General features: G+C 36.2%; 1 protein-coding gene across 2 annotated transcripts in view; it reads left to right on the forward strand.

The window, feature by feature from the left end:
- UNC5D (unc-5 netrin receptor D) overlaps positions 1-12,832 on the forward strand; it is a 480,798-nt gene extending 467,966 nt beyond the window's left edge. For both annotated transcript variants that reach the window (XM_039853533.1, XM_039853535.1), the window contains exon 17: positions 6,808-12,832. In XM_039853533.1, the coding sequence (XP_039709467.1) occupies positions 6,808-7,012 (205 nt within the window). In that variant the 3' untranslated portion in view covers positions 7,013-12,832. The remainder of the gene's footprint in view (positions 1-6,807) is intronic.
- Positions 12,833-13,856: the final 1,024 nt, after the last annotated feature.

Here is a 13,856-nt window from a genome sequence, read left to right on the forward strand (position 1 = left end):
AAGCAATTAACTATTTCACTTCAATTATTTGTGAGGTTTTATTCAAATACATATCAAGTCTTTTGCAAAGAGAGAAGTCTAAATATTTTACCCTTCCCTCATTCAAGATTAGACAGTGGTCTTTCCTCTTGGAACAAAAATGATGGTCATTGTGCATCACCCTGAGGATGCTTGAAAATGGCTCAAGGTTATTGAAGTGGAAAATTAATTTAAATGAGACCTATTTTTCCATGATATACCTTAATTCAAAGAAAAGTGGAGATTTGATTTGGTAGTTTTCTATGCTTTTTATTTCCAAATGTGAGAAACTGACATGGACCTGTCAGGAATGAAACTGGAGAATTAAAAACAGGGTCTATAATTGGCTCTATTCTCATTTGGCGACTCACAGGAAGTCCTGAAAGCACCGGAGCTTTTAATACATTTTCTAAAGAAGAAAGAATTCTTGCTATTTCCTTTCAAGAACCCAATAATGGACTAGGCAGAAGGAAAAACTATGCGGAATTTTACTGCTGAATTTATTGGCCATAAAGAATTAAGGTACCAATAGTCAATAATATAATAACTATGTATGGTGTCAGATGGGTACTAGATTTATTGGAGTGATTAAGTTATAGAAATGTCTAATCACTATATTGTACATCTGAAACTAAAATATGCCAACTGTAATTAAAAACAAGAAAAAATATTTTTAAAAAATTATAGGAAGAAGTTTAAAAAAAAAAAAGACACCATTCCTAGGGAAAAAATAGAATGGAACTCAGCACATTTGCAAATGCCTATATTCTCTCCTTTTGGGTTCTCCTCTTTATACCAGCTTTCTTTCATTTGAAGGCACAAGCGGATAATAGGCAGAGGTTACATTACAATGCACATTTTGTACTAGTCTTAAAAAATAGAACATTAACTTGCTTTATCCTGAAAGCTACGTTGCTGTTTGTTGAGTAGCTAGTGAAGTTGAAGTTTGTAGATGAAAGCTTGATGAATGAGCCAAATGCTTACATATGTCCAGTTACTCCCATTTAGGATGTTTCCTTCTATTTGCACTTAAAGAACCATACAGAGGGTTGGTTTTGGTCACATAAGAGGCTTTCATTAAATGAGAGAATTAGGATGATTGTGTGGATATTATTTTTTTATTATGACTATGTTTCTGTTCTCTACTTAGTATGATACAGTAGGATTATGCTCTATTCTTAAAATGATGTTTCCCAAATTATTATAGGCAACTAAACTTAGTTTTCACTTTTTGGACTGTCAGTCTACTCAGAAAGAAGATATTTTTTAAATATACTTTTTAATGTCTAAAAATAATTTGACTTAGATGTAAGTGGCAGTCTAAAAATAATTTGACTTAGATATAAACATACTTGCTGCCTTCATGTTACAGGTGCAGGTGCTCCTTTCTACTTGAAAGTGTTGGGTGAGATTCTAAATTCTGAATGAAGTTATGACATGGTACCTGGTATGAGGTATCTTCAATGCTAAGGATGTTAGGCTGCAGCTCAAATGTGGACCCCTGCTATATTTTAGAAGGGAATTCATTCTCACAATTAGCTTGTGAATAAGTATATTGCCCCCCTAGTAATATGGTTCTGAGTAACTAAAATAAAAGCTTGTTATCTGGAATTCAGAATGAAAAAAAGATCCTTATCGGCCACACACAGTCTGCCAGAACTAGGAACACTAAGTCAGGCAAAAATCCAGTTATAAGTGCAGTGTACTCTTGGTAGCTCTTCAGTGCATTTTCGCAGGGCTAAGATAGAGCTCAGACCTATCTATACCTTCCTATGTAACTACTATCTAATCTGTTAACTGCTTAAGGATTTAGATGTTACTATTCCCTAAGACACTTGCATTTGAATACCACTTTCAAGTACGAAAGAAAGGGTGGTATCTCTAAATTCACACTGAATGCACACATAGCCATGTCTTCTTTTTATAAAATTAGCCCTGTGTTACAATAGTATATAAAGACCTTATATGGTAGAATTTTATCACGGTCCCTCAATTCTCCCCTCCCGTTTGTACCCAAAGAAGAGAACAGAAGGCACAGTAATTATTTCCAAAAATCCTCAAATCTAACCTAATTTCCATTGTAAATTTAACATGGTCATTAGTTTGAAGGTACATTTTGAAAACAGATTCTACATAAAAATTCAGTTTGTGACGCATATATACTATTATAAGTTGGCCTGTGTCCAGGTAGTGAAATTGCTAAAGATTCATGTTCCCATTTCTGCTCTGGTTTCCACATAAAGCATGGGATCTTAACTGGGTATCGGGGATGGGGAAAGTCTCAGATAGATGAAATTAATCATGGTAATAAAACTTCCAGGAACTCAGGTAAATAAAAAGCATGTAAGCTCAACAAAGGAAATTAAACTTCATAAACCATTATTACTACTCAATGAGCTTACATGGATAAATCTAGTCGGCTGTCTTAACATGTAGTTTTTACAGTTTATCTATACTCTTTCAGTGAGGGTTCCAAAGGAAAAGATAAAGTCATTGAGTATATAGGGCTTAGGACAAATAAATGGAACTGAAGATATAGAATAAATGCCTAAATTTACAGAGCAGATCATCTTATCTGCATGGCATACAGCATTTTTATGACACCACAAAAAAAAAATCTATTATTCAAAATTACCTCAGTTGGTCAGAATTTGAAAAGTCTATGACAAAAGGTTCCCCAAAGTTCCGTGCGTAAAAAAGTAACAATTTGAAGCATCTAAGATGAGAACAAACATTCACTTCTTTAAACATTTTTCAAAGAGAAAAAAATAAGTTTTATTTAAAAGCATTCACCTGAATTTCAGGACTACTGGTTTTGCTAAATGTTCTCATTTCAAAAAAAAAAAAAAAAATCAAAGACATTTAGGGAATTGTTTAAAATCAACTGTTGTTATGAATTCTATTTTCTAGTATTAACAATGTTCCTTGAATTGTGTGTGCATTCGCTTGCTGGTGTCCAAATGCACCAGCATAATTAAGAAAAATAGATCACATAGATTGGAGTCAGAATTTTAAAAAGTAGGTATGAAGATAACCGAATGGATATTGGTATATCAGTTTTCAAAAAATAATGCATTTGTACACATGGCAAGCAGTAAAATAATTCAACTATCTTTGAGGAATAGCCTATTGCATTAGGATTTTAAGGTCTTTTACATATTAATTATTCTGATATAAATAGGTAAATGTAGTTTAATAGGATAGCTGTGTTTCACGAAGCTGACCGAATCATTTTTAACAAGGTAGATATGCTCCTATATGTATCTACTAAGATTAAATAGAATTTAAGATTTGTGTGTGTTATGCTGAGCAAGCATCCTCATATAAATTCAGGAAATAAATCTAAAACATGCTTTGGGGAGCACATTTCACTTGCTCCAGTATGTTAAGAGACCTGTGCCAAATGAGTTATATTTTTGCCATTTTTGATCATTTAGTTTCCTTTAGCCCTCGGTGCCTATTCTCCAAATCAGGACATTTGCAGGACTTTTCAGAACCAAGTGGCTGGCAGGAGTCATTCTCCACTCTGCTTCTTTTCCTCTAGGCAGATGTATTTGTAACACCTTCTCCCACCCATGGATTTATGAATTTGTTTTTAAAATTGTTTCGGGACAAAAATTCATTACAACCTCCAAAACTTATTCTGTACGCTTCTCCTAAAGCTGTATTATTGTGCTTTTAAGCCCAGGTCTTTTTTTCATGTCTTGAAATGTCAAAGATCCCGAACTGAGGGTGAAGCTCTCAGTGTGCTTGAGGCAGAACATGTAGCTCTGGGATTCAGCAGTTTGGGCCCTCTGGTTTATTTTCAAATGCAGCACAAAACAAGAAATTTAATCTTCTCTCAAATAGTTACTACCCCTGGAAATCTAGGTTGGGTTTTAAGAATGCACTCAACAAAGATCAGCACTATGGCCTTCAGGCCAAATCTAGCCTATCCCCTCCCGGCCTCTCTATAGCCCAGTAGCAAGAATAGGTTTTGCACTTTTTAAAATGGTCAAGGGAAAAAAAAAAAATCAAAGAGTAATATTGTGTGACATTTGAAAACTGTATGACATTCATATTTTGATGTCTCTAAATAAAGTTTTAATGGAACACAGCCATGTTCATTCATTTATATATTCTGTATGGCTGTTTTCACACCACCGTGGCAGGGTTGACTTGCTGCTGCAGAAACCATATATGGCCCCTAAAATAAAAAATATTTATTATCTGGCCCTTTACAGAAATAATTTGTCAACCCTGCTATAGAATAAGGGTAACACTGGGGTTACTAGGATCACAAGGATTCCCATTTCTCCCATAGGACTCTAGTCCATTGTTGTTCAACAGCAAATACGAAATATAAACTCTCAATAAAATGAGAAATTTGTGCTGGTTCTATGGTCATACTTGCTGGCATTATTTTTCTTTTTGAAAGGACAATGGAGAGCATAAAGATTTGCCCATGCCAGAAACAAATGTATGTCCATGTCAGTATGTTCACATTTCAGGGAAAGAGACTGTCATACAGCCTACCCGGAGTCCACTCAGACCTACTCTCTGTTTGCCTCTTTCTCAGCTGTTCCTCTAGTGTATTCTGCCTGAATGTTGGTCAGGTGTACCAATTTATTTACCTGTCAATATAATATCTTTCCTTACAAACATCTTCATGTGACCAAGAAGTAGCAGCATATTCCAAACAAATTCTTAAATAAGAGAAACTAGGATCATTCCAACTACCCAAGATGGGTTTGCTTTACCATTTCTATTAGTGTAGAAATGATAACGATATTAGATTCTAGGGCCATTGGGGATGGGGGCAGAGTGAAGAAAGAAGGACAGGAAGAGAAGATAAAAATAAAACACACTAAAAAGAACACATTTAAGCTGGCCTTTTCCCCTTTCTCAATTAAAGACTCAGATGTACTGGATCTCAAAGTATGTACAGTAACCTGATATTTATACTACTTGGCAACCAACTAGCTGTAAACAGTCCCTTAAAGATCTTTGAATAAAGTAGCACTTCATTCACTAAACCTTACTCCGTATGTGTGTGTGTGTGTGTGTGTACGCGCGTGTTTGCTTGTAAATGGTAATGTGCCCTTAAAAGCTTGTCTTCTCTTCTAAGGACTTTCCTGCTATATGAGTCTACTTCATGATTATAGTAGTAGCACTCTCAAAATAGTCAATTCTTAGTTGACTCTGGAAACTCCTTTCAACTCATGAGAATTTTTACCAGAGGTGACATTTCTATCCCTGCTATAAAAACTACCATTGAAAAACTGTGACCTTTAATCCTTTGTGTTGCCTTAGTCTTCATTATAGCCAAGTTATTATCTAAAAGGTTACCTTTTGTTTTCACTGATGATTCCATGTCATCAGAAAAAAAAAAGCTCACGGCAATCAATTACTCAGTCGATGGCTATCGAATAAACACCTGTCATGGTATTATGATAAGTGCTGTGGCAGAATCAGAAAATTATTAGCTATGATCCTTCCTCTTAAGTTGTCTGTAATTACACTGAGAAGGTCAAGCTCAAACACATGATATTTATAGCATTTTACTCACATGAAAATTTAAGCGTAAACAGAGTAGATGAGAATTGAACCAGGCATTGTAGGAGTATAGGATCTTGATAAACAGAGGGTAAAGAGAGGAAGTGGGCATTCCGAATGAACAGAATAGATTGAAAGCATGAAGCAAAGTTTTACCTAAGTCACCATTAATGACTGAAAGGCAAAAGAATACTAAGTATATACATACTGCCTCAGCTAGAATGAGACTAGACCAAGGAAGTCATTGAAAACAAGTTGAGTAGATACCTGATACTTGAAGAAATAAAATGTAGGGTATATTAGAGAGTCTGGAGACAAAAAGAGCTATAAGGCTTTTGCTGTAATCCAGGTCATAAAATGATAGATCATAGATTAAATATAAGTTAGTGTGAATGTAGAGGAAGGGTGAAGCTGATGAGCGTGTCAGAAAGAAACCTGACATCAAGGGAAGACTCAGAAATAAGTGTCCTAGTGTGAGAGACCGGAAAGATCATTGTAATTACTGAGATATTTGTTATAGTTAGATTGGGGGCCAATTGGAAGCATGGAGATTATACAAATTTCTGATAAGTTTGAAGTTGTAGAGAGATATCTAATTAGAGCAATTCCAAGGTCATTTAGAGATCGGTAACCAGCTCACATTAACCTAAAAGACTGGAGGTGCAGATTTAGACACTGTCCACTTGATAAATAATCCACTTAGTACATGAGCTCACTGAGGAGGAAAAGAAGAAATCAAAGATATAACCTTGACAGTCCTTTATGTTCACCAAGGAAGACACAAAGAGAGGTCAGCTATCTTGAAAAAATAGGAATGAGTTACATCATCACATAAGCTAATGTAATAGACCTTTTCAAGGGGGGTGGCCAAAGGGGAAATACACACATACATATAGACACACACATACACACACACATACACACACACACACGCACGCTCTCACACTCTCACACTCACACTCTCTCCCTCTCACCCTCTCTCTCTCTCTCTCTCTCACTCACTCAAGGAAGATGAGGACTAAAAGAAGAATGAGAGGATAAGAAGGTCATTGGTAACATCCCAGGATACAATTTCGGATATGTGTTGGGATATAAACTTAACTGCCCCAGACCTGCCTCAGAGGAGCTTTGTACTCCTGTAAAGATAGCCATTACAATTCATTTTTAATTCCCTTATAGTGATTTTTATTTGTTCCTTTATTTCTATTTTCATTTTTGTTGTGTTATTCTTTTTATTTAACTCTCTCTGTCTAGGAATTTATCTTATTTTGCTACACAAAGTAGCCCATCTGCTGTCATTTTGAACCTGTGGGAAGCTCGTCATCAGCACGATGGTGACCTTGACTCCCTGGCCTGTGCCCTTGAAGAGATTGGGAGGACACACACGAAACTCTCAAACATTACGGAATCCCAGCTCGATGAAGCCGACTTTAACTACAGCAGGCAAAATGGACTCTAGTCCACTTCCTCTCAAGAGATAAAGTGATGGTCAGCTTCGGGACATTTGCTTTAAATGGAAGAAAGAGACAGCTCTCTGCCCAGTGGCATTTGGGGAATTCAGCCTTCATTTACAATCAGTGAGATTCCCTGGTTGGAGAAACTGAAACTTATATAGGTAAAATATGTTAATAGAGAAAAGTATAACCTCTCTTAGATAAAAGAGGGCTCTACTGTCTCCTCTGAATCCACACAAGGGTTAACACTTGATGAACTTCTCAGATTCAGGGTGGCAAGGATAAAAGTGAGGGCTTATCTAGATAGGAGTAACTGGAAAAAAGATGAGCTACAATAAAGCTGGGAAGGCAGAGAATGTATAAGTGCATGTTTTGAAACAGGTTTTTAATGATATGCCCCAAAGGGCCAGCTGATTCTGGTACCAGATTGTCAAGAGTTTTCTACCAACTGGCATCTGTGATGTCGGCAATCATTGTAAAACTGGCTTTTAGAAGTGAAATGGGTTGTAAACCCATTTGTATGACTTCAACAATGTCAAGGAGGGCATTTCGAATTTAGAATCTGAGTACATCACACCAGCACCAACCCATTCCTTACCTATCCTAGCAACTTAATAGAAACAAGGCAAGGTAAGATAGACCACAATCTAGTTCTTACAGTGTACGCCACCTTCATTTCCTCCAAGGACAGATCTACCCACATTCTTTCCTTTCCTTACCCATTATAGTAGAGAAGAGGTTTCAAGCATCATAATTAGACTTTTCAATATAAAAAATTTATTTCTTCTAACTCAAAAAGGAAGACCATCTCTAGTTTTAGCTAAGCCACTCAAATTGCAGAGTACTGTTAGCACACAACTTGTTATGTGGATTTGGAGATGAGAGGTCAAATTAGGTCCAAGGAAACAAACTGCAGGTGCCACAGGCCTTGAATAAGCTGTAATTCTAGGATACAGGTGTTGATCCACTTCCCCAACATTGTCATTCTAAGGAGATGAGGAGGTTTTACTGTACTTTTCAACCCAGGTTCTTGGAAATTTTCTAGCCTTTTGGTACTGTGTTATCACCAACTCTTTCCATAGGGCTATATATAGGTCACCCTCTTTTTGCCGCTTAGGAAATTAGCACATAGTCTTTGCTTTAAATTATATTCGAGTAAATAGACCTCTGCCGCAATGTCCTAGAAACCATATGCACAGTTCAGGGAGCCTTCAAGCTCTGATAACTCGACCTCGCCAAGTATGCTTTCTTTGTAGCACCATTAACATATTGCTTTATGTTTTAAATAAGAGGCAGTGATATTGTGGAGAATTGAAATCCACAGAAAATTCATGATCCCCATCTTAGCACTTCACCCCATCTTTTATCCTATTTAATCATTTGACAGTATGTCTTGGTAGACTAAAGATGAAAAGATCTGCTCCTGCTCATCTTCTGGTGGATGTTTTAATTAGCTGTCCACAATCAGGACAACCAAAGTCAAGGACCTAGATGAACCACAAGGCTGATCAGCTACTTAGAGGTTGGCTGCATTAGAATAAATTAAAAATCATCAGGGAATGGGGGAAGTGGGGAATCCTTGGCATTGAGGATATAATCGATTTTTTTAAACAATGTTTTTATAGATCCCATGTTTTAAAAAATGTTGTGAACTAAGTGAAAAAGACCTAAAGATGGGATGAATTTATGGTACCATGGGTAAGGCATTAAAAAAACACTTGAGTGTGTTGGCCATTTTCTCTAACTAATGTCTAGTATACATGGTCCCCTGTACTTGATAGAAGGCTTTGCTACATGAAATTCAAAAGCATCTTGCTTTTCTCAGGAACCAAAGTCATGTTACATAGAACAAGTCCTCTTAGAACTGTCAAGCATATTTTCAGAATACCATATCTAGATCACAAAAACATCCCTTGCTAGTGTGCTCGACTTGTTTATTCCTTCCAGGGAGCAATAGAGAGAAAGCATGGAAGTATAAATTATTTGACATCTCTGATATAATTTCTGAAAGAGAAAGAAGTTGAAGTTGATGGTCAATACCGCCAAAATAAACATGAGTAACTGGCACGGGTGGTGTGCAGAAAGAATCTGCATTAACTATTGAATAATAACTAATAGAAGAGACATTGTAGAGATTGTTAGTATTCCTCTTGGGGGATTTTTGTTTTAAACCATCCTACCCTTTTTACCTCTTCCCCTCTAATTGGCCTTATAATTGTTTCATCTATTCTGTGAATTCACACAGATCCTTTTTAGATTTTTGATATTTTTATATTTTAAAACAGATAAAAAATTTAATGTTTTCCCTACGATCTAGATATTTTAAGTGATTGTTATCAATTCCTGTCTGAAATTTCCTCCATGGAATTTTTTTTGGGGGGGTCTGGGTTTTATAAATGCACTTGATCATATAATATTGAGTGACAAAGGAAGCAAATTAACATGATTCACCTATGCTTTCAGCCCAAGGTTCAAATCTACCTTTCAGTCTATTTTGTTCCCTCTTTACATTTCTCGTACTTAATTCTGCTAGGATCCTACATAGGATGTCTAAAGAAATGTATGAAATTCTGTGGCCATTGCATGTCAGGATTCTGCAATATTTTACAATTCCAAAAAGAACCCATGGTTGTGAGACTTACAGACCAAGGTGTGTGTACGCATAGTAGGAGGAGCATGAAATTGCAGATCAGATAGACTTAACTGACACCAAAACTTCTGGTTGCTCACTGTGACCTAAATCCTTACTCCATTTTAATATTTGCCTGTCACAACACAAATGCCCCTCTTGAGATTTACTTGTCAGTCCAGGCGCTTACTTCAGAAACCTTATTGTCCTAATGCAAAATGAACCAAGAAATTGAAAGTGGCATTGAAAACTTGGTAGGTTACTTAAAATTTTCACAAAATATCCCGCTTAATGTCAAGTCTTTCAGTCCTCAAAGGCATTTAAGTCTAAGTCATGCTTTAAACATGACTTAAAATCATGCCACCAAAATGGTGCCCTTCACAACTTCACCAGACTGCATCATAAAGTTAATTTACAGTTTTTACAACATTGCTTGTGCGGTCTAACCAGTTTACACTAAAATCCTTTAAGCCAACAGGAAGCTTACTCTATGGATTTAAATGCAAACTTTATTTACCGGTGCGAAGTCTCATAAAACTCATGTACTCCAACAAAAATTGCATTGGCCTTTTGTAAGAGATGAATAGGAAATGACGCCATTCTCTTTAAGAGGGGAACCTTTCTCCTTTTTTAATTATTTTTATCTCGGTCACAAGTGTTATCCTTTGCCGTGGTCCTTATGTTTTTCTTTCGATTGACTTTGAGAGGGGATATTAAGTCATTGAAAGTTCTAGATTTATTGCAACTTTTTTCCCTAACAGAAATTCTCAACAGTAAGATTGATAAGCAAAGCTAGAATATTAAAATGATATAATTGGTTTTAGATTAGATAGTATTCTTCACTTGCCAAACTTCTGGCAAAACTACTTGTGAATTTCAAAATGTCATAAGATCTTTCAATGTAATTTTGTCTTTCCTTTTTGCCATTTTTCTCCTCAATTTCTTAGTCCCTCTGTAAAGGCGTTGAATAATATAGCTACCAGATGTGTTGAAGCTGAAGTTCTCTCAGAGGTCTTTGTTCTAGATCTGTGAAGGTTACAGGAACCATGAAGGAAGGAGCTGAGAAATGTGCTTCTCTGGCCCATTGTGTGGCCCATTTTCATTAATTTTCCTCATGAAACATTGCGAAGTTTTGAATCCTTAGTAACTCCCATTGACTGGACCAGGGGTGACATCCACAGCAAATGGGAGAGCAAAATGTTGTCCTACAGATAGTGACAAAATTTTACTAGCCTTTTGGTGTTAGTTGCCATAACGCTGTATTTGAAAATTGATGCTTTAGCCAAAAGCTGGATGACCACCATTTCCGCAGTTTCCACTGTTCTGTCTGCACAGAATTTTCCTGAAGTACAAGCAAAAATGTATTTTGTCAAATGTCACAAAGTGAAAATGTTACTAATCTTAGATGTGTTGCATATTTTGTGTTTTTACTTTCCAAACTCTTTCAAAAGCTGCAGTTACAAAGCTGTTTGGCTGTATTGACAGCGTGTGGTGTTTTTCGCAAAAGCAGTTCTAGGAGAGCCAGTGTCTGCCACGGACTCCTCACATCCCCACTCCAGGGTCGTACACAAAAATCACAGTGGCCATCTGTTTGCTGTATTTTTTTTCAAAAGATAAAAGGGGATGGAATTCAGACCTGGCTGTTAGTCACTAGTGTGTAGTACTGTGATCTGAAGTAGGAAATTTAACTCACATAGAATAATTGTGGTTTTTGAAGCAGCTACTTTGCTTTTTCCTTTTGCTGTGAAGATCATGGATTTGGACTGTCCTCATGAAGTGAGTCTAAGACAGCAACATTAAACTTCGTGTCTTAGAACCCACCCTCCATCTGAACCCAAAGATAAAACAGGCAGTAAGCTTCATGTTTAGGCCTAAGCTTAAAAATGTCCTCCCCCAACCCTAATACTGAGTTTGGCAGAAGGTAAACTCTTTTCAAAAAGTTATAGCTTTAAATTATGAAATATATCACTAAATTTAATATCATTCTTTGCATGAATGGAAAAACATGTTAAATACTTTTACAAAAGGCATGATTACAATAAATATCCTTTTGTTACAAATTTTGCTAACCCCCCCAAAATATTTCACTATTTCAAGCGTTATTTATAAACAAATGCCAAAATTTAACAAATTGTACAATTCCTTTAAAATTTGATATGGTAGATTTAACAGTGGTTCTGAGAAAGATATCCAAGGGAACTTGTATGCAGAAAATCATGCCTTATGACCCCATTACTGAAACACAGACATTACAATCAAAAATAGATCTAATAAGTCTAACATCCCTCTATCAGTGAGCTATGATGATGCTAAACGGAGATCCCCCTCATCAGAAGGTAACTAAAAAATTTCTATCAGAAACACTAAGCCTGTCCTAGATAATGTCGGTAAGTCTCATTCAAAACTTCTCTAAAAGAAAGTGGGAAAAACTCAGTCTGTGGGAATTTTCTGGTCAGGGAAATGATTTTCTCCTTTTTTAAACTGGAATAAAGACTTAAAATTTTCCATTCTTCATAGCAATTTCTAATTGGTACATGCAATCCAATAAGCATCGACCTAGAAACACTGCAAATATAAGTAGTTAGAGGAAAACTGGGATATTCTACCCAAACTCAAAAAATATCAGTAATTGTTTACCTCCATTTCTGTGTGGAAGAATTTCAAAACATTTTATTTCGTGCTGTTTATTTGGGGAAAGTGCATGGGCAAGGGGGAGGGGCTAGTTCTTTCAAGTCATTCACATCTCAACCCCATACTACCCTCAGATTTGATGTGTCCAAAGCTGACCCAAACAAAACAAAACAAAACAAAAACTGAACACTTAATTTGACATGAGGCTGAAGGAGCAAGCAAGCCGGAAGAGAGTTTGAATAAAGCATGGCCTTGGCTTCATACCACACTTTTTGTGCCTTGTATTATCAATGTAAATTCTGAATGTTGTACAGTAAATACTTGGATGGACTTCTTAGAAAAGGCTGTACTGGCTTCTTTTTCAGCACATGTACATATCTATAAATATATATACATATATATTTGGTAATGCCAAACAGCTGTGTTATATTGTATTGAACAAAATGGATGGTTTGGATGTTTTATGTAGTTTGCAAAAACTGGATGGTTACAGACTTTGAGATAAATGTACAGACGTAAATTACTGCATATCAGTTATTTATGAATAAAGAGTCTTTTATTGACATTTTAGGATACTCTATGAGTGGAACTCTGAAATCCCCATGAGGACCTCCTCTCTACACCTCCTGCCACATCCCAGCAGGAGATGGAATGCCCTGCACACCAAGGACAATTTCCAAATACCTGTTAACACATTGGGCCTTTCTTCTCCTTCTGGCTTCAAGGAGACACTATGAGGCCACAGAGGCAAAGATGAGAATATCCTCTAACATCTCCACCTACCCCAACACACACAATGTCCTTGGGATAAAGTTTTATATACTGAGATAATCTTAGCCATACCATAACAGATAACCATTCCCCTCGTTCCTCAAAATGTTTGGGTTACTTTTACACACACTGTAGAAGATGTTCTGCCTCTCTGCGGGGAAATGTGAAGTACAATGTTGCAGGTTTCAAATACATCTTAACTGACTGAATCTGTTTTAAACGGTTTTAAAATGCTGGAAGCTCCCAAGAATTTAATCCTAGCTATGTAGAGCTGGTCAGAGCCAGTTTAAACAGTATAAAGGTTTCTGTTCTCTTTAAACTAGTTGATTATAAAAGGTTATAAAAGGTTAAAATCGTTTTAAACTAGTATTTTCCAAAATTGTTTAAATAAAACCATCTCTGTAGAAAGATGAGGTTTTTTGTTTTTTGTTTTCCAAATTAAGTTTGGAAAGCTGTGGAATAGTCATTTATCATTACCAAGTATTCCACTCATCATTCTCTACTCCAGATTTCTGAAACTATGTGTATGATGGATCTAATGTTCATGACAGGTCTCTGAGAGGGAGTATCTGCAACATTTCCTACACTTTTTTGACCACCTAATTTTTTTTTGCAGGGGCGGGGGTGGGCAGAGGGGATCACCTTATGGAACAAGTAGGAATGGGTATAAACATTCACAAAGTGCTCTAAATGATTCCAGCTGTTCTTTCTGATCACTGTAAATTAAGATCTTTAAAGCTGATTAAAATATATTTTAAAGTTACTGGTAGAATGATAATTAGTTTTAATTTACTAAACTGGATAAATCATTATGATTA

This window comes from Pteropus medius, unplaced genomic scaffold, assembly GCF_902729225.1.
Source record: "Pteropus medius unplaced genomic scaffold, Ma_sr-lr_union100, whole genome shotgun sequence".
In the NCBI taxonomy this organism is placed as follows: Eukaryota; Metazoa; Chordata; class Mammalia; order Chiroptera; family Pteropodidae; genus Pteropus; species Pteropus medius.